The 24,589-nt window shown below is 44.6% G+C and overlaps 1 protein-coding gene across 1 annotated transcript in view; it reads left to right on the top strand.

The window, feature by feature from the left end:
* Nucleotides 1-24,589, top strand: part of LOC115457015 (mucin-16-like) — a 139,250-nt gene that overhangs the window by 11,034 nt on the left and 103,627 nt on the right. Inside the window, 4 exon segments of the mRNA XM_030186440.1 lie at nt 5,694-5,818; nt 18,319-18,495; nt 19,012-19,415; nt 19,488-24,437. Coding sequence (XP_030042300.1) covers nt 5,694-5,818; nt 18,319-18,495; nt 19,012-19,415; nt 19,488-24,437 — 5,656 coding nt within the window.

The raw sequence follows: 24,589 nt of genomic DNA, 5'->3' as shown, positions 1-24,589 counted from the left end.
TCCGTCTCTTTTCCAGGCTGAAGAGCCCTAACCTATTTAGCCTTTCCTCATACAGGAGGAGTTCCATCCCCTTTATCATTTTTTTTTTTACAATGTGAGTAATCATATGGATAAGGACGAGCCATAGGAGTCAACTTTCAAAATGATTGGGGGTACTAAACACATTACAAATCACCTCTCTCTCTGGACACAATGAAGAAGCCTGCTCAATATTAGGTGTGAATCCACAGAGCTGGCATCTATGGGAAGAGCTAATTTATTTATTTGTTACATTTGTATCCCACATTTTCCCACCTATTTGCAGGCTCAATGTGGCTTACATAGTACAGTAGAGGCAATTTCCAAGACTGGTATGAACAAATAGAAAGTGAGGTTATGACAAAGTAATGATCAGGTGTGATAAAACACACTGGGGGTCATAAGGGGAAGAGTTAGGTTGTGTCCAGTACGAACTTTTATATTGTTGTGTTGTGGGGTTAAGGCATTTAGGTTGGATCGTTGGGGTATGCCTTTTCGAACAGGTTAGTCTTTGGGAGTTTCCGGAAGTTTAGGTGGTCGTATGTTGTTTTCACGGTGATTGGTAGTGCGTTCCATAGTTGCTTGCTTATATAAGAGAAACTGGATGCGTAGGTTGATTTGTATTTGAGTCCTTTGCAGCTTGGGTGGTGATTGATATAAAGTATCTGGATTTCAGAAAGCATTTCTGAGAGACACCTCAAGAAATTAAAATCATGAGGGTAGGAAACAGAGAGTAGGACTATTGGGCCATTTTTGAAAATGGCGAGAGGAGAATCATGGGTATAGAAGAAAGTGGGATATTTGACCACGGCAAAACAAAACCTGGAGAGTTGGATCTTAAAAATACTTGTTTATTGATGAAATAAAGGAGAGGAGAATCATGGACTGCCCCAGGAATCTGGACGGTGTTCCTTTAATACACTCATTAATGATCTGGAAAAGAGTAGAGATATCAATTCTGCAAATAACATGAACTTATTCAAAGTTGGTACAACACAAGTGGACTATGAGGGGTTAAAAAAGAACCTTGCAAGACTGCGGAACTGGACAGTTTAATGTATTGAAATGGATTGTATGTTTCTTTGTAACTCACCTCAGGCAATTTGGAGAGTTTTTAAATTAAAACAAATACATCAATAAATTTAAATAGCAGAAGAAATTTATGTACATAGGAAAAAATAATCCCAACTATGAGGGCACGATGCTGGGTTTCATATCAGGGGGTAACAAGCAGGAAAAGGATCTAGGTGTCGTCATAGTCAATACATTGAAATCCTCAGCTCAGTGTGTGGTAATGGCCAAAAAAACCCCAAACAAACAGAATGTTAGAAATTACTTGGAAAGGAAAAGCAAACAAAACCGCAAATATGATAATCCCTGTGTATTGATCTATGGTGTGACCAAGTGAGTGTTGTGTGCATTTTGGTTGCTTCATATCAAAAAGACACAGAAGAACTGAAACGGAAAGAAAGTCTAGAGAAGAGTGAGAAAAGTAATGAGGGGGATATGAAGAAAGATTAAACAGGGTAAGGTTCTTCTGCTTGGAGAAGAGACAACTTAAACAGAAGAGGATACAGGCTTATGAAATTATAAGGGTGCCCTGGGAGACTTTTGTTCCCTCTTCAGAGATCATTTCCCACTGCTTCTCTGTCAAAATCTCACCCAATTCGCTTTCTGAACTGGTCGAATAATTATATTTCTTAAATTCCACCCAACCCCCCCCCCCCCCCCACTCCTCAGGAAATTATAAAAAATTATGACTACGCCCTTGAATTTCTAAAGTGATTCCCACAGATTTTCTGTTCAAGCTCTTCCCCTTTCAGCTCTTTGGATCTCATATAATGGTGCACTTGCATTGCCAGATGGAAATTACGAGCTGGCAGTGTGTTATGTGTCTTGCAGCTTATCAAAAGACATTCATTGCTAATCATGTTGCGATCACTTATGCCGTATGTTCAGTTTTTCTTGCTGTACACTGTTTGGGGTGAATGTCTTGAATAAGGCAGTAAATTAATCCTTGTAAATAAATAAACTCTGGTTGACACTTTTGTCAGAGTCTCTCGTTGAGTAGATAAAATTCAGCATTGGGCTTTAGAGAATTTTCTTAAATTAAATCCAAAAGTGTTATGGTTTTCTAATGATTCTTCGATTATTCCTACTACTGTGTTATCGACCAGTGGTAAAACCTTAAAGGTGGATAAGGAGTCTAGAGTTTCTGGATTCTTCACTTACATTTGATTCACTGGTTAATAGCCTGTGGAAACGAACATTCTATCGTATGCGAAAATTACACATGATTAGATCTTAATTCTTTGAACTACATTTTACCTTACTAGTTCAAATGTTGGTGTTGTCCCGTTTGGATTACTGCGATTCTCTATATGTGTGATTGAATGCTAAACATTTACACAAATTACAACTGATTCAAAATACAGCAGCATATTTAGTTATTCGTTTGAAGAAGTACGATAGTATCTCTATGACGTGAAGTGACTTCATTGGCTTCCCCTTCAAGCACGCATTAGTTTCAAAAGTTTGTATAATTTTCTATGTATTATATGCTAGTACTTCTGAGTTGTTGGTACAACTTTTTTCTGAGTCTTTTTTTGTTTTTTTTTCTCGGGTACGGGACAAGTTGTTATCAAAATTGCCCTCATTTAGAGGTGTGCAGTTTAAACGTCAATATGATACAACGTTCTCGCTTCGGGCTATTTCAATCTGGAATGCTCTTCCTTTGCATATCAGATCTATAACGAATTATATGCAATTATGCAAGAGTTTAAAAGCATTTCTGTTTGATAAATTTTAAGAATGATTTTTTTTAGATGATTTTATCGTACTATGAGATTCTGTTTGTAAAACGTCTTGAACCTCAAGATGGGATTAGCGTGGTATACAAGCCTTGGATTACTGCTGGGCTCGCTCAAGAAATGGCTGCGTGCCAAATCCTTTGCTTAGCGCATGGCCATTTCCTTCCCCTTCACAGAAAAAAGCATTTTACCCCCGGTAATAAAAGGCAGCCTTGGTGAGCGGCAAACCCGTGCACTGATGTCTCCGCAAGGCCCCTTTTACCGCAGCTTGGTAAAAGAAACCCTAACTGAAGAAAATCTTTCTTAAATGTGTTTGAAGTCTGTTATTTTAGCTTGTTTCATAGTCCTGGTAGTATCTGAAAGGTTAATTAACATTCAGTCCTGTAACAGCCACAGACACCCCACTCATTCTCCTCCACTCTGTCTCCCTTCTTCCACATCCAATCCCCTAGTCCTGATCCCGTTGTGCCTACTTTCTCTGCCCCCCAACCCAATCCCTTCGTCTCCATTCTCCCCCCCCCCAACCATACCCCAAATCTCTGTATTCTCCCCTTCCCCAATCTCTGAGTCTCTATTTCACTGCAACCTGCCCTCCCCCTCCCCCCACAGAGCTTAATGGTTCTCCTGCCTGCCTCCCAGATCCCTCTCCCTCTTCTCTCTGTTGATTCTGTCCCAGCTGCTTGTGCTACCATTAGAGTCTCTCCACTGTTCTCCCTCTCTCACAGTTCTGATGAAATGTTTGAACTGCAGGAGAGGCACCGGCTCCAGCATGAGTGAGTCGGAACTGTTCTTTTGCAGGCTGTGTTAAGGAGGGCAGGGGTGAGGAAGTGTTTATATGATTGGCCCCAGCGTCAGTAATGAGTGAAGGGTAGGAATGGACCAGGGGCTGACATAAGCGGCTGCTCTTTTCTTCAATGGGTGTCTTTTATCTTTATCCTTACGGACCCATCAAGAAGCAAGGACATGCAGTTGCCTGATAATGCTGACACGGACACCTCCCAAATGATGCCCCTCAGACTCTGGTGCTTTAGCTGACCACCTAGTTCACCTACTGATAAGCTGGCCTTGCTCTCTATTACCTCATTCTACTTCACTCACCCTCACACACCCTGATTAAGTAAAATGAATATTTGGCAGTATTTAATGCCAAAGTGACTACAGAGCACATACCGGATGCCTTAGGGATCTGCTGGTGACAGTGTGGAGAAGTGGGGTAGTTTCATACATATCTGGTGGACACCCCCCCACATGCAAAAAATAAATAAATAAATTTTGGGTGAAAGTGATAAGAATTATGCAGTCCTGTATGGGGATCCAGGTGCAGGTGGAACCGAAGAAGTGATTTTTAGGACCAGTGAGTTGTTTTCTAGTAAAAAAAAGTGCCGGTACTCAAATGCCAGGCCACCCTTCAGGGGTGAGGTGATCACTGAGGGACCCACCCCACAATAGCCAGTCCCCCTGCAACCAGTCACAGAACCTATGACAAGGTAGAATTGGTGTGTAGAGTCTGAGCTCTTTCATTAAAACTTGGGGTCCATGGGTTAATTTTAGCAGACAACGGAAAAGGTGCCGGTACTCAGTACCCTAATCTACCCCCTCAAAAAAAGCCCTGGTTAGGACTACCTTCTAGGAAGGGGAAGTTACGAAGGATGGGTTTAGCTGCCGCCTGCTCCCGTGTGAGATAGTGGCTAAGCGGAAGAAATTCCAGACGCCTTTCATAGCAGACTGTAAAAACAGGTTAGGATGAAAGGGAGAGACGGAGAAGCTGACGGATAAACGGAAGGGGAAATATGGCACAGATGAGGAGGAATGAAGTAGATTAAAGGGGTGTTGGGTAGATAGAATCTCTACTATCTGTGAGATGGATGGAGAGATTTGGTGGGGATGGGTTAAAGGGGAAGAGAAGTATATGGGGGGGCAGAGTGGGAATGAGGGAAGAACTGATGGATGGTTACTGTTCAGCTTATTTCTGGTGCCCTGTAGAAACAATGAGGTGTCAGGGATGGAAGTGGTGGAATAAGGAAGCTGATGGCTACACCTATAGGAGCTGGACTGGGATAGAAGGTGGGGAGTGAGTAGGGAAGGGTATGGGGTAGGAGGGCTTAACGTTGGTGTAAATTTTAATGTTTAATGACAAAAATGGATGTTGTAATGTTGGAACTGATGGTTGAATTGAGCGTTTCAATAAACATTTAAATATTAACAAAATTTCAAAAGACAGTACAAAGTATAACCTAGAACGTTACTTCCAATGTCAACACAACACATATTAAAACATCTTAATAGACAGCTTAGGGGGCTTAGGGGGTAAAAGGTATATGTGGGGTAAGCACTCTGTTGCAATAAGTGTGTTAAGTAGCTACATCCGTAGATGGGAAGGCGGTAGAACTAGAGGACATGAAATGAGATTGAAGGGGGGCAGACTCAAGAAAAATGTCAGGAAGTATTTTTTCACGGAGAGAGTGGTGGATGCTTGGAATGCCCTCCCACGGGAGGTGGTGAAGATGAAAACAGTAACAGAATTCCGAAATGCGTGGGATAAACATAAAGGAATCCTGTTCAGAAGGAATGGATCCTCAGAAGCTTAGCCGAGATTGGGAGGCGGGGCTGGTGTTTGGGAGGCAGGGCTAGTGTTGGGCAAGACTTCTACGGTCTGTGCCCTGAAAATGGCAGATACAAATCAAGGTAAGGTATACACAAGAAGTAGCACATATGAGTTTATCTTGTTGGGCAGACTAGATGGACCGTGCAGGTCTTTTTTCTGCCGTCATCTACTATGTTACTATATGTAGTTAGTTGCTTTCTCCATCAGAAGGTTGGGAGAAGAGTTTTCACCTGCTTCCTGTGTTATGTGAATCCTTTCAGGGAGTGCATTCCAGAATGTGGTGGCTACTTTGAGAAGGCTCGTTGGCGAGTGTCACATCCTGTGATATTCTTGGGAGAAGATGTGGCTAGTGATACTCCTTGGAAGGACCTTAGTCAGCTTGATGGTGTGTAGAGGGAGATCTTGTTCTTTAAGTACTCTGGCCCATTTTCCTTAAGGGTCTTGAAGGACAGAGATAGAGTTTTAAATGTATCCCTGTATTTTACAAGAATGGAATTTTTGCAGAAATAGTGAGAAGTGATGACGTCACTTATAATATTCTATCAGACTTGCTGCAGCATTATGAATCAATTGGAACTGGTGCAAACTCTTTATAGACAGACCAAAGTGGAGTGCATTGATGTTATCATGGCACGAACCACTGTGACAAGACTCGCCTTCTTGATGTACAGCGAGAGGCTGCATAGATATTTCAGATGATAGAAGCAGCTCTGAAGGTTGCTTGGATTTTGGGGATCAGCTTAACTGTTGAGTCCAACTGTACTCCTAGGTTCATGACCTGTGTTTTAAAGCACATTTCATAGTTCCCAAAAGGAATTACAAAAAAAAAATTTGCAAGAGGACCTTATGAGACTGGGAGACTGGGCATCCAAATGGCAGCTGACGTTTAATGTCAGCAAATGCAAAATGATGCATGTGGGAAAGAGGAACCCAAAACAATAGCTACATGATGCAAGGTTGCACATTAGGAGTCACCACCCAGGAAAAGGATCTAGGTGTAATTGTTGATGATATGTTGAAACCCTCTGCTCAGTGTGCAGCGGTGGCTAAGAAAGCAAATAGAATGTTAGGAATTCTTAGGAAAGGAATTGAAAACAAAATGAAGATGTTTATAATGCCTTTGTATCGCTCCATGGTGCGACTGCGTCTGAATACTGTGTGCAGCTCTGGTCACCGTATCTCAAAAAGATATAGCAGAGATACAGAGAAGGGCAATGAAAATGATAAAGGGGATGGGACGACTTCCCTACGAGGAAAGGCTAAAGTGACTAGAGCTCTTCAGCTTGGAGAAGAGACGGCTGAGGGGAGATATGATAGAGGTCTTTAAAATACTGAGCGGAGCGGAACGGAACGGGTAGATGTGAATAACTTGTTTACTCTTTCCAAACCTACTAGGTCTAGGGGGCATGCAATGAAGCTACTAAGTAGTACATTTTAAATGAATCGGAGAAAATATTTCTTCACTCAACAAGTAACTAAACTCTGGACTTCGTTGCCAGAGAATGTGGTAAAAAGCAGTTAGTTTAGCAGGGTTTAAAAAAGGTTTGGATAATTTCCTAAAAGAAATGTCCATGAGCCATTGTTAAGATGGACTTGGGAAAATACACTGCTTATTTCTAGGATAAGCACCATAAAATCTGTTTTACTGTCCTCTGATCTTGCTAGGTACTTGTCACCTGGGCTGGCCACTGTTGGAAACAGGATACTGGGCTTGATGGACCTTCGCTCTGTCCCATAATTACATAAGTAATGCCACACTGGGAAAACACCAAGGGTCCAACGAGCCCAGCATCCTGTCCATGACAGCGGCCAATCCAGGCCAAGGGCACCTGGCGAGCTTCCCAAACGTACAAACATTCTATACATGTTATTTCTGGAATTGTGGATTTTTCCCAAGTCCATTTAGTAGTGGTTTATGGACTTGTCCTTTAGGAAACCATCTAACCCCTTTTTAAACTCTGCCAAGCTAACCGCCTTCACCACGTTCTCCGGCAACGAATTCCAGAGTTTAATTATGCATTGGGTGAAGAAACGTTTTCTCTGATTTGTTTTAAATTTACTACACTGTAGTTTCATCGTATGCCCCCTAGTCCTAGTATTTTTGGAAAGCGCGAACAGACGCTTCACATCCACCTATTCCACTCCACTCATTATTTTATATGCCTCTATCATGTCTCCCCTCAGCCATCTCTTCTCCAAGCTGAAAAGCCCTAGCCTCCTTAGTCTTTCTTCATAGGGAAGTCATTCCATCCCCGCTATCATTTTTGTCGCCCTTCGCTGCACCTTTTCCAGTTCTATTATTATTATTATTATTTATTGCATTTGTATCTCACATTTTCCCACCTATTTGCAGGCTCAATGTGGCTTACAGAGTATGACATAATCATCTCGTGATAACAGGTACAATTCTTAGTGTTTGAAGATTAGGTGAGGGAAGATAGTCATAATCATTTCATGGTAACAGATACAATTATTAAAGTTTGAAGATTAGGTAAAGGAAGATAGATGGAAGGTGTTAGGTAGGATATAGGTGAACTGTAATAACTGTGTGGATTGTTGAGGTAGTTTCGTAGGTTATGTGTTTTCTTTGTAGGCCTTTTGGAAGAGATGTGTCTTCAGAGATTTGCGGAAGTTAGTTATTTCTTCAGTAGCTTATGTTCTTTTGATGTTGACATTCAATATGTTACCGCTTGCATTTGGGACCCACAGGGGCTCTTGTTTTACTTGGGTTTAGGCAATGTTTATTGGTTTTAGACTGTTCTTGAATTGCTTTTAGACAGGCAGTCAGTTTATTCAGAGCTATAAGTAAGTCTGTCTCAGTGAGTATGAATAGCTGCATGTTATCCAGAATGAATGTCTGTTGAGTGAATCAACTCGGCTAGTGGATCCTTGTGGTACCCTGCAGGTCAGTGCCCAAGGTAGCAATAAGCTGCTGCCAAACAGTATGTCTGATTCAGATTCTATCTATCAGTAATACCAGTAGTTTGCCACTGATATCTTGTTTCTGTCAGTCAAGCTAGCATGATATTGTGGTCCACAGTGTCAGAAGCTGCTTAGAAATCTGGCATCTTGCCCAGCATCCTGTTTCCCACAGTGACCAATCCAGGTCCCAGATACCTGGCAGAAACCCAAAGAGTTCAAACAAAAACAAGAACTCGTGGCAGCAACAAAACAACTAACATAAAAATCCTTCTATAAGAAAAAGCCTGGAGGCATCAGATAAACATATAAAATGAGCCCAAAGCTATTTCAAATCCAAGCTCCTTTCAATCACTTGCCTCCAGAACTGTAAATAAACCTTTTTTTGTGTGTTTAAGCGTATCAAATTTGCAGAAAGTAAAGTATTTATTTTATTTATTGCGTTTGTATCCCACATTTCCCCACCTATTGGTAGGTTCAGTGTGGCCAGTGGCGTAGCAAGGGCAGTCCGCCCTGGGTGCACGCTGCTGGAGGGTGCAGAGAGCAGCCGCGCGCCTGTCAGCTCCGCTGGTTCCCTGCTTCCTCTGCCCCGAAACAGGTTACTTCCTGTTCCGGGGCAGAGGGAGCAGGGAGCCAGTGGAGCCGACAGGCGCGCGGCTGCTCTCTGTACCCTCCAGCAGCCAAGAATGCACCCGGGGGGGGGGGGGGTCTGATGCGCCGTGGAGGGGGGTGTCATTGCGCCATGAGGGGGGGGTTGATGCGCCGTGGAGGCGGTGTCATTGCACCGGGGGGGGGGGGGGGCTGTCGTGCTACACCCTGGGGGGACGGACGCCGCTGCACCCGGGGGGGGGGGGGGGGGGTGCACAGCGGCGATCCACCCCAGGTGGCAGCCGACTTAGGAACGCCACTGAGTGTGGCTTACATGTTTCCAGGCATATGGTTACAGATTCCGGCGTAACTGAATACAGAGTACTTGATGCAATGTAGTTAAATGTAATGAAAGTATGAAATGACCATCATCAGATTATCCACTTACTAAAACACAGGTGTGTTTAAGGATATATATGTAAACATGCAATCCAGCAATTACTTAACTTAAACCACTTCTGTGGGTACAGCGCTGTAGGTTCCTAAAAAGCTCCTGACGCCCAGTGCATAGAAAAGGCGTTTCGGTCCGCATGACCTGCCTTGGGGGATCAAAAGCAGTCGCTGAAAAAGAAAAAAAAAATGTTTTGTCACTCACAGAAATTACATTTTATAGGTTAACATTAGTCACAAATCCCCGGGTTCTGTATAGTGCGCTTTGATTTAGGCGCCGAAATCGGCGTGGAAACACCGTGTATAACTTATTTGGCTTAACAAGCTATTAAGTGCCGATATTAGCACTTAACAAGCAATAACAATCTGTTCAAGAAGTCCCTTATCTATGTGGTCAAGCATACTCTTCCGTTATTTAACTTCCAACCGGCCCCCGTTTGTGTCTCCTGTTGTTTGCTCCCCTCCCACGATGTTCCTTATTCTCTGCCCCGACCTTGAATTTGTACGCTTTTCTTTTCATAAATGTTGTTAGCCACATAGAGCCCGCCATGGTGGGAATCTGTGGGTTATAAATGTTCTAAATAAATAATGATCACTGATTGGCGCTGATTAGAATTTAGGCCCACAACTCGCTAAGCGTATTCTGTAATGATGTGCACCAAACTTCTAATGCGTGCAGGCAAAAAAGGGGTGTGGTTGGGGGGGGCGGGGAAATGGGCATTTCGTGGGCGTTCCGAAATTTAGGTGCCTAGTTATAGAACATGGCCCTCAAACTTTCCTCTATCTCATCCCAGGGTACCTGTTTTTCCACTTTCTTGTTTCTCCCCTTCGACTTTCTTTCCATAAACTCCAGGTGGGCCCCACCACACATACACTGCCTGATGGTATCCCCCCCCCCCCCCATACAGAAGCACACACAGTTTTCACACATCTTAACTGATTCCCTCAGACACACACTTTCTGAAAGATCTGCTACACACACATGCAGATGATGCACTCATACTCACCGCCTCACACTCAGAAACGCACACGTGCCTTCATCCACACACAGTCATGCACTGGATTCACACACAAAAGTGCACATATGATTTTACTCACATAAAAATATCTGCATACACCCCCTCCCTTTAGTCACACACATTCATAAATACTGCAATCACACTCAGAAACACACACATGCATTCACTCAAACACACACTGCACTTACACTCAGAAAAACACATGTGCTCACACATTCAAATGCATTGCATTCACACATAGAAGTGCACATGTGATTTTATTCACATAAAGATGAAAGCATGCGTGCACACATTCACACCCCCTTACACACATTCATATATATTGCACTCACACTCAGAAATGCACACATGCATTCACTCAAACACACACTGCACTTACACTCAGAAAAACACATGTGCTCACACATTCAAATGCATTGCATTCACACATAGAAGTGCACATGTGATTTTATTCACATAAAGATGAAAGCATGCGTGCACACATTCACACCCCCTTACACACATTCATATATATTGCACTCACACTCAGAAATGCACACATGCATTCACTCAAACACACACTGCACTTACACTCAGAAAAACACATGTGCTCACACATTCAAATGCATTGCATTCACACATAGAAGTGCACATGTGATTTTATTCACATAAAGATGAAAGCATGCGTGCACACATTCACACCCCCTTACACACATTCATATATATTGCACTCACACTCAGAAACACACACATGCATTCACTCAAACTCACACTGCACTTACACTCAGAAAAACACATGTGCTCACACATTCAAATGCATTGCATTCACACATAGAAGCGCACATGTGATTTTATTCACATAAAGATGAAAGCATGCGTGCACACATTCACACCCCCTTACACACATTCATATATATTGCACTCACACTCAGAAATGCACACATGCTTTCACTCACATGCAGACACACACTGCACTCATACACATTCAGACACGTTCATACACACTCAAACACACACATGCTTTCACTCACACACATTCATATGCATTGCATTCACACACAGAAGTGCTCATGGTTTTACTCACATAAAATCGGAAGCATGCACACACACACACAAACACACACCCTTACACACATTCATATATATTGCACTCACACTCAGAAACACACACATGCTTTCACTCACACACATACACATTACATTCATACTCCGAAATGCACATATACTTTCACTCACATACCTACACACACACACTTTATACACATTCATACACACTGCACTCATACTCAGAAACACACTCAGGTTTTCTTTCACATGCAGTCTCTACTCATGCACATTAATTAATTAAGTAGTATTTATTACATTTGTATCCCGCGCTTTCCCACATACAGCAGGTTAAATGCGGCTTACATAGTAAAAAACATTACAAAAATCCTGAAAGAAGAATATTACAACTGTAATAATCATAATAATAGTAAGGTTTAAGAGTATATGAATTGTGTTGGATATGGGGAGGTAAATAAGGATGTGATAGGTAAGAGGAAAGGAGATTGGGAGGGGTATGGTACAGAAAGATGGAGGAGAAAAGATAGGTTTAAGAGTATATGAATTGTGTTGGATATGGATATTAATACACACTGCACTCATACACAACTCACTCACTCCCCAATGGAGTTACTTTCTTAATTAATTAGTATTGTTGAGTATAGTGTCTAAAAATATATCAATATATCACCTGGTTGCATCTAATGTAAAACACCCAGAACTAAATAAAGAAAAGTCAACAGAAGAATGACGTGGAAGGACAGTTTCCTGCTCCATACTCCTTCTTCGACGATGAAAAGAGAATGTTATCTCATCCACTCCTTCTCAGAAAAGTTTGCTTTGCTTTGTGATGTTGTCTCCTCCCTCTTTCTCTCCTTTATGAACCTCAAGTGCATCAAGGTGGAGTTAGATTTTGCTTCAAACTCCACAGAAAAGTGCAGCGTACTGACCCAAGCAGACCTCTCCTGAAAGCTGCAAATGTCCAGTCTGTCTTCTTTTGGAGTCTGACTTGTCCTGAGAACCAGGCGTGTGCAGTCTGTTTTCTGACGGAGCCCAGCTCATCTTGAGAACCACGCGTGTCCTGACTGGCTTCTGACGGAACCTTAGAGCCACGTGTGTCCTGACTGGCTTCTGACGGAACCTGAGTTCTGAGAACCACGCATGTCCTGACTGGCTTCTGACGGAACCTGAGTTCTTAGAGCCACGCGTGTCCTGACTGGCTTCTGACGGAACCTGAGTTCTGAGAACCACGCATGTCCTGACTGGCTTCTGACGGAACCTGAGTTCTTAGAGCCACGCGTGTCCTGACTGGCTTCTGACGGAACCTGAGTTCTGAGAACCACGCGTGTCCTGACTGGCTTCTGACGGAACCTGAGTTCTGAGAGCCAAGCGTGGCCTGACTGGCTTCCAACAGAACTTGACTGAGTTCCCAGCGCCATATGTGTCCTCCCTTCTGACAAAGCCTGACTGAGTTCTGAGACCCACGCGTGTCCTGACTGGCTTCTGACAGAACCTGAAAGCTACACGAGTCCTGACTTGCTTCTAACCGAGCCTGACCGAGTCCTGAGAGCCAAGCTTGTCCTGACGCAGCCTGAGTCCTGAGAGCTACACGTGTCCTGCCTCATAGCAGACCCTGACCAGTCCTGAGAGCCATGTATGTCCTGCTTGCCTTCCTGTCCCTTTTCGCCTGGTGATGCAGACTAAAGACAGTAATAGCACAATGAGGTACACTCCATGGCTGGTCATTGTTCTTCTGGGCTCTGGAATCGCACTCACTTTTCTATTTGTGGGTATGTACCTTTTTACTTTTCTCCGTTGCAATGTTCCATTCCTCGTCCATTCTACTTACAAGCCCCAGGCCTCTGGGTTTTAAACTGCATATTGCTGGGTAAAGCCAGGGAGAGAGAGAGGAACCCTTGCAGTCCTCATATGACTATTCTTGGGAAGAGCTCAGACCATCGTTGTGAGCTTAGACTCAACATACCTGTGCACTGCAGGATTATGAGCCTAGTGTGGGGAGGAAAGTACAGAAAGGAGAAATGGGACACAAAGGCTTTGCTAGCTCCCATTTCAAATATTTAAAGCCAGGGGGTCTTGGTTGTTGTGTAGCTTGGGATGGACTATAGGAAACAATGGATACACATTGGGTACGACAGGCTCAGAGGAAAAAAGGTGATTATATATGTCGCTGCGAGAATTAAACTTGGAAAACCTCATTCTTCCAAAAGCTGATCCTAGCTGTGGGTGCCGAGTGTCTTGTAATACATACAAAAACCTCTCACTGCTTATTTAAAAGGGTAATGAGGTTCCCTAGAGTTATGCAAGGGTCTATGATACATGTCGTCGTCCCCCCACCACACACAGTACCAGTACCACTAATTAGGTGACGTCCCGAAGATTGTAACACACAGAGGCAGGTTCAATTTAAACGTATCAAAGATTGAAACACGCAAAGCAGATTCAATATCTGAACAGGAAAAAAAAAATCCCTTCCCAGAGCCTGTCTCCACTTATTTACTTTCCAAATTATCTGGGGACTGAAGTAGCCTGGAGGTGAGATAAGGGAAAGAGAACTGAGAAAGGACTGTTCAAAACTGGACAAAGGTTTGTGAAGAAAAGGTCAGGAAAAGCACAGCCGGTGAGGCTGGGATAGGGAGGCCTGGGTGAAGGCCTGGAAGTATCCAAGATCGTTTGTTTCCAAGTTTATCCTTGAGTAGAGTGATGTGGTAGCCAAGTTAGTCCACTTTTCAAAGGTAATACGTAGAAATAAGACAAAACAGAGAAAAGAAAATAAGATGATACCTTTTTTATTGGACTAACTTAAAACATTTTTTTGATTAGCTTTTGAAGGTAACCCTTCTTCTTCAGATCGGAAATAAGCAAATGTTGATAAATAACAGTATATTATAAGTGAAACATCAAAGCATTTCAATGACAGTCTTTACAGGAAGAGGGTGGGGTGGGTAAGGTGTGAAACGTAGGAGCTGGGTGGATGAGAGACAGGGAGATATGAACGGTAGATAAGAGGGTGACAAAGCAGTAGAATTTATGGTTTATAATGGGCTAATCAAAACATGAATTAAGTTAGTCCAATAAAAAATGTATCATCTTATTTTCTTTTCTATGTGTTGTTTTATTTCTATTTATTACCTTTATAAGTTTATTCTGAATTTACTATACCGCAGATCGAGACGACCATCTAAGCAGTGCGCAAGGCTAAAATGAAGGGTACCTAGAATAATGGATAAAAAGCAATATGGAGAAGGAAGGGGTGGGGGTGGGGGAGACTTAATATAATGAGCTGAAAGCTGAAGGGTCACTAAGTTGTGTAAAACCCTTGCACTGGCCCTGCAAATGGGAAGATACATAACCTCAGTGACAGATACCTCGAATCAAGCTGGGATGGAATATGTCTAAGTAATTTAATAAACTCGATCCATAAATCCACCACATGCAAATGAATGAGGAACTTCAGTAGCCTGAACACACACTAACCTCAGATTCTATAAATGTGGACTCACTAAAAAAAAAAAAAAAAAAAAAGCTTAGTGCAGAACTTTGGGCACACAAATTGTAGAATAAGGGTATTTCCACATGCAAATGAATTGTCTTAAACAAGCAATAATTGCTAATTAATGCTGTTAATTGCCACTAATTAGACCAACTGGCTTTTGCACGCACACATGCACTTAGTCACTATTTAAAGTCCACATGGTGCACACAATGGCAAGTGGCAGTGCGAGGGGCAGGCCGGGGGCATACCTTGGAATAGTACGCGGACCAGAAGCGTAGGCGTCGGAGGGAGTGGAGATCGAACTGCCGAGGGTGCTGGTGCCTATTTTTCACACGACAGATCACATGAAAAATAGGCAATGGCACCATTGGAAGTCTGTTTGGGAGAGAAGTCACTGCCCTGATGACCCACCTAGCTACGCCTCTGACACGGACATTATAGAAAAGTACTATTTGAGTATCTAACTGGCATCAGTTAGGCGCAAACAGAAGGCAAAATACTCTACTGGGAAAAGGGCACCAAGTGGAAGGAGTAGAGTAACGAAATTTCTCACAGATGGTGTTCAAATCAACATGTATTCAAAATTCTTCTAAAAACAATGGTGATGACCCGACATGATTCAGGTTTCGGCCTAAACGGCCTGCATCAGGGGTCTATAGATTTTTAAAAAAAAATACATTGAGAATAAATGTACATACAAAATACATAGACATTTTAAAAAATTGTATATGAAGAAAATACATTTCTATAAAATATTACATATATAAATATATGAAAAATCTCAAGATATCTGTTGATCGAGTAATAGGAAAAGAAATATTTATAGTAATGAAAATATATAAAAATAATAATATAAAATATCTTAACATATATATGAATAAAGTAATAAGAAATAAACATGAGAGAGACATACCTAGGGATATCTAATTCAATACATATATCCAAAAAGTCATCAAAAGGTTAAAAACCTGTTATCAATATTAAGAAACAAATAAAAATCAAAGGAAACCATAAACTATATTATTCCCAAAGATACACTGATAATGACATATTCCTAAAGAAGTTACACTTCTAACCTGCTTATAATCGAACGAGAAAAACGCCCAAATTCTGACCTAAATCGGGAGATGGACGTTTATCTCACAAAAACGAATAACACGGTATAATCGAAAGCCGAACTTGGACGTTTTCAACTGCACTCCATCGCGGAAGCGTACAAAGTTGACGGGGGCGTGTCGGAGGCCTGGTGAAGGCGGGACTGGGGCATGGTTATCACCCGAACAGAGATGGGCGCCTTTCGCCGATAATGGGAAAAAAGTATGCGTTTGTAGCTAGAATTTAGGGCACTTTTCCTGGACCCTGTTGTTTCACAAATAAGGCCCCAAAAAGTGCCCTAAATGACCAGATTACCACCAGAGGGAATCGGGGATGACCTCCCCTGACTCCCCCAGTGGTCACTAACCCCCTCCCACCACAAAAAAATGATGTTTCACAACTTTTTATTTTCACCCTCAAATGTCATACCCACCTCCCTGGCAGCAGTATGCAGGTCCCTGGAGCAGTTGTTAGGGGGTGCAGTGGACTTCAGGCAGGTGGACCCACGCCCATCCCCCCCTACCTGTTACAATTGTGCTGCTTAATGCTTAGTCGTCCAACCCCCCCAAACCCACTGTACCTACATGTAGGTGCCCCCCTTCACCCCTTAGGGCTATAGTAATGGTGTAGACTTGTGGGCAGTGGGTTTTGAGAGGGATTTGGGGGGCTCAACACACAAGGGAAGGATGCTATGCACCTGGGAGCTCTTTTACCTTTTTTTTTTTTTTTTTTTGTAAAAGTGCCCCCTAGGGTGCCCGGTTGGTGTCCTGGCATGTGAGGGGGACCAGTGCACTACGAATCCTGGCCCCTCCCACGAACAAATGCCTTGGATTTATTCGTTTTTGAGCTGGGCGCTTTCATTTTCCATTATCGCTGAAAAACAAAAACGCCCAGCTCACAAATTGTCGAATAAGACATGGACGTCTATTTTTTTCGAAAATACGGTTCAGTCCGCCCTTCACGGACCCGTTCTCGGAGATAAACGCCCATGGAGATAGACGTTTTCGTTCGATTATGCCCCTCCACACGATGTACACAAGGGAAAAAATAAACTGACAGATGCCCCAAATCAAGGGAACTTCATTTTAACATATTTATCCATTTATCCATATATTTATGTAGCATTAAAGCTAACAGGGTGGAAAAATAGATAAACCAAATTACTTGCCAATGAATTTGAGAAAGTAAAACGGTTTGCGTTGCAAATTAAAAGTGACAGCATCACAAGATGAAATGGGACTTGATATAGTGCCTTTCTGAGGTTTTTGCAATTGCATCAAAGCGGTTTACATATATTCAGGTACTTATTTTGTACCTTGGGCAATGGAGGGTTAACTGACTTTCCCAGAGTCACAAGGAGCTGTAGTTGGAATGGAACTCAGGTCCCCAGGATCAAAGTCCACTGCACTAACCACTAGGACAGTGGCGTACCAAGGGGGGGGGGGGGCGGTGAGGGCAGTCCGCCCCGGGTACACACCGCTCGGGGATGCCGCATGCCGGTCAGCGTCGTTGGTTTCCATGCTCCCTCTGCCCCCCGGAACAGGTTACTTCCTGCTCCGGGGCAGAGGGAGCATGGAAACCAACGACGCTGACCGGTGCGCAGCACCCCCCAGCAGCGTGCACCAGAGGGGGGGTTCTTTCGCCGGGGTGGCGGGTGTCCATTTGCCGGGGGGGGGGGTCGCACTGCACGGAGGGAGGGCGCTGCACCCGGGGGGCGGGGCGCATCGGCGATCCGCCCCGGGTGTCAGCGCCCCTCGGAACGCTACTGCACTAGGATACTCCTCCACTCAAAATGTGCTGTGTGGTAAAAGAAGACCAAAGGTAAAATCAAATACACGAAAGGTGAAATCAAATAAAACAGAGGGCAGAGCAACGTTTCAAATGCTTTTGAACACATCATGCACACACACAAAAAAAATAATGATACAAAAAAGGGATAAAAAATACTGATTAATAGGGCATATTTCCCTTGTGTACACTGGATTCCATAAAGTAAGATAAAATATTTTTATTTAGCTGCATACCAATCCAATCTACAAAGTCAACATTAGCAGGTATCTTATGTTTGGAAAAAGGGTTGGCTAGCATGGCCTCAAATTGCGTATTTATCTTCAGAGTTAGGCAACAGAACTGAAAATATCCAACTTAAATACCAAAAAACGGCAGAGTTGATGATTGTCCATCAAACCAGTGGCCTCTGAGATTCTACTACTCAGAGATTACAGGTAGCAAAATCCCTCCAATAATGAGACATCAATATATGAACCTTTTCCACAGGAACAGACAAGCAAGGAATGACTCCAGAAACAAATGTGAGACCAGTAACTGCCAAGGAGATACAAGGGCCTAAGGAGAGAGTGGGAGAAGAGATGACAACATGCAACTCTACCTGCCAACAAGAAAGTGAAAACCTAGAACTAGATTCAAAGAATAACCAAAATACTGAGACCACCAGTAACAGCTCAACTCCCATAATCAGTCACACTACAGAGAGCACCAGTCACAGTTCAACTCCCATAGTCAGTCACACTACTGAGACCAACAGTCACAGTTCACCTCCTATTGTCAGTCACACTACAGCGAACACCAATCACAGTTCACCTCCCATAGTCAGTCACACTACAGAGAGCACCAGTCACAGCTCAACTCCCATAGTCAGTCACACTACAGAGAGCACCAGTCACAGTTCAACTCCCATAGTCAGTCACACTACAGAAACCACTAGTCACAGTTCAACTCCCATAGTCAGTCACACTACAGAGAGCACCAGTCATAGCGCCACTCCCATAGTCAGTCACACTACAGAGAACACCAATCACAGCTCAACTCCCATAGTCAGTCACACTACAGAGAGCACCAGTCAGAGCTCAACTCCCATAGTCAGTCACACTACAGAGACCACCAGTCACAGTTCAACTCCCATAGTCAGTCACACTACAGAGAGCACCAGTCACAGCTCAACTCCCATAGTCAGTCACACTACAGAGAGCACCAGTCATAGCTCCACTCCCATAGTCAGTCACACTACAGAGAACACCACTCACAGCTCAACTCCCATAGTCAGTCACACTACAGAGACCACCAGTCACAGTTCAACTCCCATAGTCAGTCACACTACAGAGAGCACTAGTCAGAGCTCAACTCCCATAGTCAGTCACACTACAGAGAGCGCCAGTCACAGCTCAACCTCCATAGTCAGTCACATTTCTGAGACCACCAGTCACAGCTCAACTCCCAGAGTCAGTCACACTACAGAGAGCACCAGTCACAGTTCACCTCCTATTGTCAGTCACACTACAGAGAGCACCAGTCATGGTTCACCTCCCATAGTCAGTCACACTACAGAGACCACCAGTCATAGCTCAACTCCCATAGTCAGTCACACTACAGAGAACAGCACTCATAGCTCAACTCCCATAGTCAGTCACACTACAGAGAGCACCAGTCAGAGCTCAACTCCCATAGTCAGTCACACTACTAAGACCACCAGTCACAGTTCACCTCCCATAGTCAGTCACACTACAGAGACCACCAGTCACAGCTCAACTCCCATAGTCAGTCACACTACAGAGAGCACCAGTCACAGTTCAACTCCCATAGTCAGTCACACTACAGAGAGCACCAGTCATAGCTCCACTCCCATAGTCAGTCACACTACAGAGAACACCAATCACAGCTCAACTCCCATAGTCAGTCACACTACAGAGAGCACCAGTCACAGTTCAACTCCCATAGTCAGTCACACTACAGAGACCACCAGTCACAGCTCAACTCCCATAGTCAGTCACACTACAGAGAGCACCAGTCATAGCTCCACTCCCATAGTCAGTCACACTACAGAGAACACCACTCACAGCTCAACTCCCATAGTCAGTCACACTACAGAGACCACCAGTCACAGTTCAACTCCCATAGTCAGTCACACTACAGAGAGCACCAGTCATAGCTCCACTCCCATAGTCAGTCACACTACAGAGAACACCAATCACAGCTCAACTCCCATATTCAGTCACACTACAGAGAGCACTAGTCAGAGCTCAACTCCCATAGTCAGTCACATTACAGAGAGCGCCAGTCACAGCTCAACCTCCATAGTCAGTCACATTACTGAGACCACCAGTCACAGTTCACCTCCCATAGTCAGTCACACTACAGAGACCACCAGTCACAGCTCAACTCCCATAGTCAGTCACACTACAGAGAACACCACTCATAGCTCAACTCCCATAGTCAGTCACACTACTGAGACCAACAGTCACAGTTCACCTCCTATTGTCAGTCACACTACAGCGAACACCAATCACAGTTCGCCTCCCATAGTCAGTCACACTACAGAGAGCGCCAGTCACAGCTCAACCTCCATAGTCAGTCACATTACTGAGACCACCAGTCACAGTTCAACTCCCATAGTCAGTCATACTACAGAGAGCACCAGTCACAGCTCAACTCCCATAGTCAGTCACACTACAGAGACCACCAGTCACAGCTCCACTCCCAACACTACAGAGACCACCAGTCACAATTCACCTCCCATAGTCAGTCACACTACAGAGAATACCAATCACAGCTCTACTCCCATAGTTAGTCACACTACAGAGAGCACCAGTCACAGCGTAACTCCCATAGTCAGTCACACTACAGAGAGCACCAGTCACAGTTCACCTTCCATAGTCAGTCACACTACTGAGACCACCAGTCACAGCTCAACTCCCATAGTCAGTCACAATACAGAGAGCACCAGTCACAGCTCTTCCCCCATAGTCAGTAACACTACTGAGACCACCAGTCACAGCTCCACTCCCAACAGTACAGAGAGCACCAGTCACAGTTCGACTCCCATACTCAGTCACACTACAGAGACCACCAGTCACAGTTCACCTCCCATAGTCAGTCACACTACTGAGACCAACAGTCACAGTTCACCTCCTATTGTCAGTCACACTACAGAGAACACCAATCACAGTTCACCTCCCATAGTCAGTCACACCCCAGAGAGCACCAGTCACAGCTCTACTCCCATAGTCAGTCACACTACGGAGAGCACCAGTCACAGTTCAACTCTCATACTCAGTCACACTACAGAGACCACCAGTCACAGTTCACCTCCCATAGTCAGTCACACTACTGAGACCACCAGTCACAATTCACCTCCCATAGTCAGTCACACTACAGAGAATACCAATCACAGCTCAACTCCCATAGTTAGTCACACTACAGAGAGCACCAGTCACAGCGTAACTCCCATAGTCAGTCACACTACAGAGAGCACCAGTCACAATTCACCTCCCATAGTCAGTCACACTACAGAGACCACCAGTCACAGCTCCACTCCCAAGACTACAGAGAGCACCAGTCACAGTTCAACTCCCATGCTCAGTCACACTACTGAGACCACCCGTCACAATTCACCTCCCATAGTCAGTCACACTACAGAGAATACCAATCACAGCTCAACTCCCATAGTCAGTCACACTACAGAGAGCACCAGTCACAGCGCAACTCCCATAGTCAGTCACACTACAGAGAGCACCAGTCACAGCATAACTCCCATAGTCAGTCACACTACAGAGAGCACCAGTCACAGCTCCACTCCCTTAGTCAGTCACAATACAGAGACCACAAGTCACAGCTCCACTCCGAACACTACAGAGAGCACCAGTCACAGTTCAACTCCCATAGTCAGTCACACTACAGAGACCAACAGTCACAGTTCACCTCCTATTGTCAGTCACACTACAGAGAGCACCAGTCACAGCTCCACTCCCTTAGTCAGTCACAATACAGAGACCACAAGTCACAGCTCCACTCCGAACACTACAGAGACCACCAATCACAGCTCAACTCCCATAGTCAGTCACACTACAGAGAGCTCCAGTCACAGTTCAGCTCCCATACTCAGTCACACTACTGAGACCACCAGTCACAATTCACCTCCCATAGTCAGTCACACTACAGAGAATACCAATCACAGCTCAACTCCCATAGTCAGTCACACTACAGAGAGCACCAGTCACAGCATAACTCCAATAGTGAGTCACACTACAGAGACCACCAGTCACAGTTCACCTCCCAAAGTCAGTCACACTACAGAGAATACCAATCACAGCTCAACTCCCATAGTCAGTCACACTACAGAGAGCACCAGTCACAGTTCAACTCCCATACTCAGTCACACTACACAGACCACCAGTCACAGTTCACCTCCCATGGTCAGTCACACTACTGAGACCACCAGTCACATCTCAACTTCCATAGTCAGTCACACTATAGAGAGCACCAGTCACAGTTCAGCTCCCATACTCAGTCACAGTACTGAGACCAACAGTCACAGTTCAACTCCCATAGTCAGTTACACTACTGAGACCAACAGACACAGTTCACCTCCTATTGTCAGTCACACTACAGAGAGCTCCAGTCACAGTTCAGCTCCCATACTCAGTCACACTACTGAGACCACCAGTCACAATTCACCTCCCATAGTCAGTCACACTACAGAGAATACCAATCACAGCTCAACTCCCATAGTCAGTCACACTACAGAGAGCACCAGTCACAGCATAACTCCAATAGTGAGTCACACTACAGAGACCACCAGTCACAGTTCACCTCCCAAAGTCAGTCACACTACAGAGAGCACTAGTCAGAGCTCAACTCCCATAGTCAGTCACATTACAGAGAGCGCCAGTCACAGCTCAACCTCCATAGTCAGTCACATTACTGAGACCACCAGTCACAGTTCACCTCCCATAGTCAGTCACACTACAGAGACCACCAGTCACAGCTCAACTCCCATAGTCAGTCACACTACAGAGAACACCACTCATAGCTCAACTCCCATAGTCAGTCACACTACTGAGACCAACAGTCACAGTTCACCTCCTATTGTCAGTCACACTACAGCGAACACCAATCACAGTTCGCCTCCCATAGTCAGTCATACTACAGAGAGCACCAGTCACAGCTCAACTCCCATAGTCAGTCACACTACAGAGACCACCAGTCACAGCTCCACTCCCAACACTACAGAGAGCACCAGTCACAGTTCAACTCCCATACTCAGTCACACTACTGAGACCACCAGTCACAATTCACCTCCCATAGTCAGTCACACTACAGAGAATACCAATCACAGCTCTACTCCCATAGTTAGTCACACTACAGAGAGCACCAGTCACAGCGTAACTCCCATAGTCAGTCACACTACAGAGAGCACCAGTCACAGTTCACCTTCCATAGTCAGTCACACTACTGAGACCACCAGTCACAGCTCAACTCCCATAGTCAGTCACAATACAGAGAGCACCAGTCACAGCTCTTCCCCCATAGTCAGTAACACTACTGAGACCACCAGTCACAGTTCAACTCCCATAGTCAGTCACACTACAGAGAGCACCAGTCATAGCTCCACTCCCATAGTCAGTCACACTACAGAGAACACCAATCACAGCTCAACTCCCATAGTCAGTCACACTACAGAGAGCACCAGTCACAGTTCAACTCCCATAGTCAGTCACACTACAGAGACCACCAGTCACAGCTCAACTCCCATAGTCAGTCACACTACAGAGAGCACCAGTCATAGCTCCACTCCCATAGTCAGTCACACTACAGAGAACACCACTCACAGCTCAACTCCCATAGTCAGTCACACTACAGAGACCACCAGTCACAGTTCAACTCCCATAGTCAGTCACACTACAGAGAGCACCAGTCATAGCTCCACTCCCATAGTCAGTCACACTACAGAGAACACCAATCACAGCTCAACTCCCATATTCAGTCACACTACAGAGAGCACTAGTCAGAGCTCAACTCCCATAGTCAGTCACATTACAGAGAGCGCCAGTCACAGCTCAACCTCCATAGTCAGTCACATTACTGAGACCACCAGTCACAGTTCACCTCCCATAGTCAGTCACACTACAGAGACCACCAGTCACAGCTCAACTCCCATAGTCAGTCACACTACAGAGAACACCACTCATAGCTCAACTCCCATAGTCAGTCACACTACTGAGACCAACAGTCACAGTTCACCTCCTATTGTCAGTCACACTACAGCGAACACCAATCACAGTTCGCCTCCCATAGTCAGTCACACTACAGAGAGCGCCAGTCACAGCTCAACCTCCATAGTCAGTCACATTACTGAGACCACCAGTCACAGTTCAACTCCCATAGTCAGTCATACTACAGAGAGCACCAGTCACAGCTCAACTCCCATAGTCAGTCACACTACAGAGACCACCAGTCACAGCTCCACTCCCAACACTACAGAGAGCACCAGTCACAGTTCAACTCCCATACTCAGTCACACTACTGAGACCACCAGTCACAATTCACCTCCCATAGTCAGTCACACTACAGAGAATACCAATCACAGCTCTACTCCCATAGTTAGTCACACTACAGAGAGCACCAGTCACAGCGTAACTCCCATAGTCAGTCACACTACAGAGAGCACCAGTCACAGTTCACCTTCCATAGTCAGTCACACTACTGAGACCACCAGTCACAGCTCAACTCCCATAGTCAGTCACAATACAGA

The sequence above is a fragment of the Microcaecilia unicolor genome, chromosome 14, assembly GCF_901765095.1.
Source record: "Microcaecilia unicolor chromosome 14, aMicUni1.1, whole genome shotgun sequence".
Lineage (NCBI taxonomy): Eukaryota > Metazoa > Chordata > Amphibia > Gymnophiona > Siphonopidae > Microcaecilia > Microcaecilia unicolor.
The sequence above is the reverse complement of the archived record's forward strand: the minus strand, read 5'-3'. Positions and strand labels throughout refer to the sequence as shown.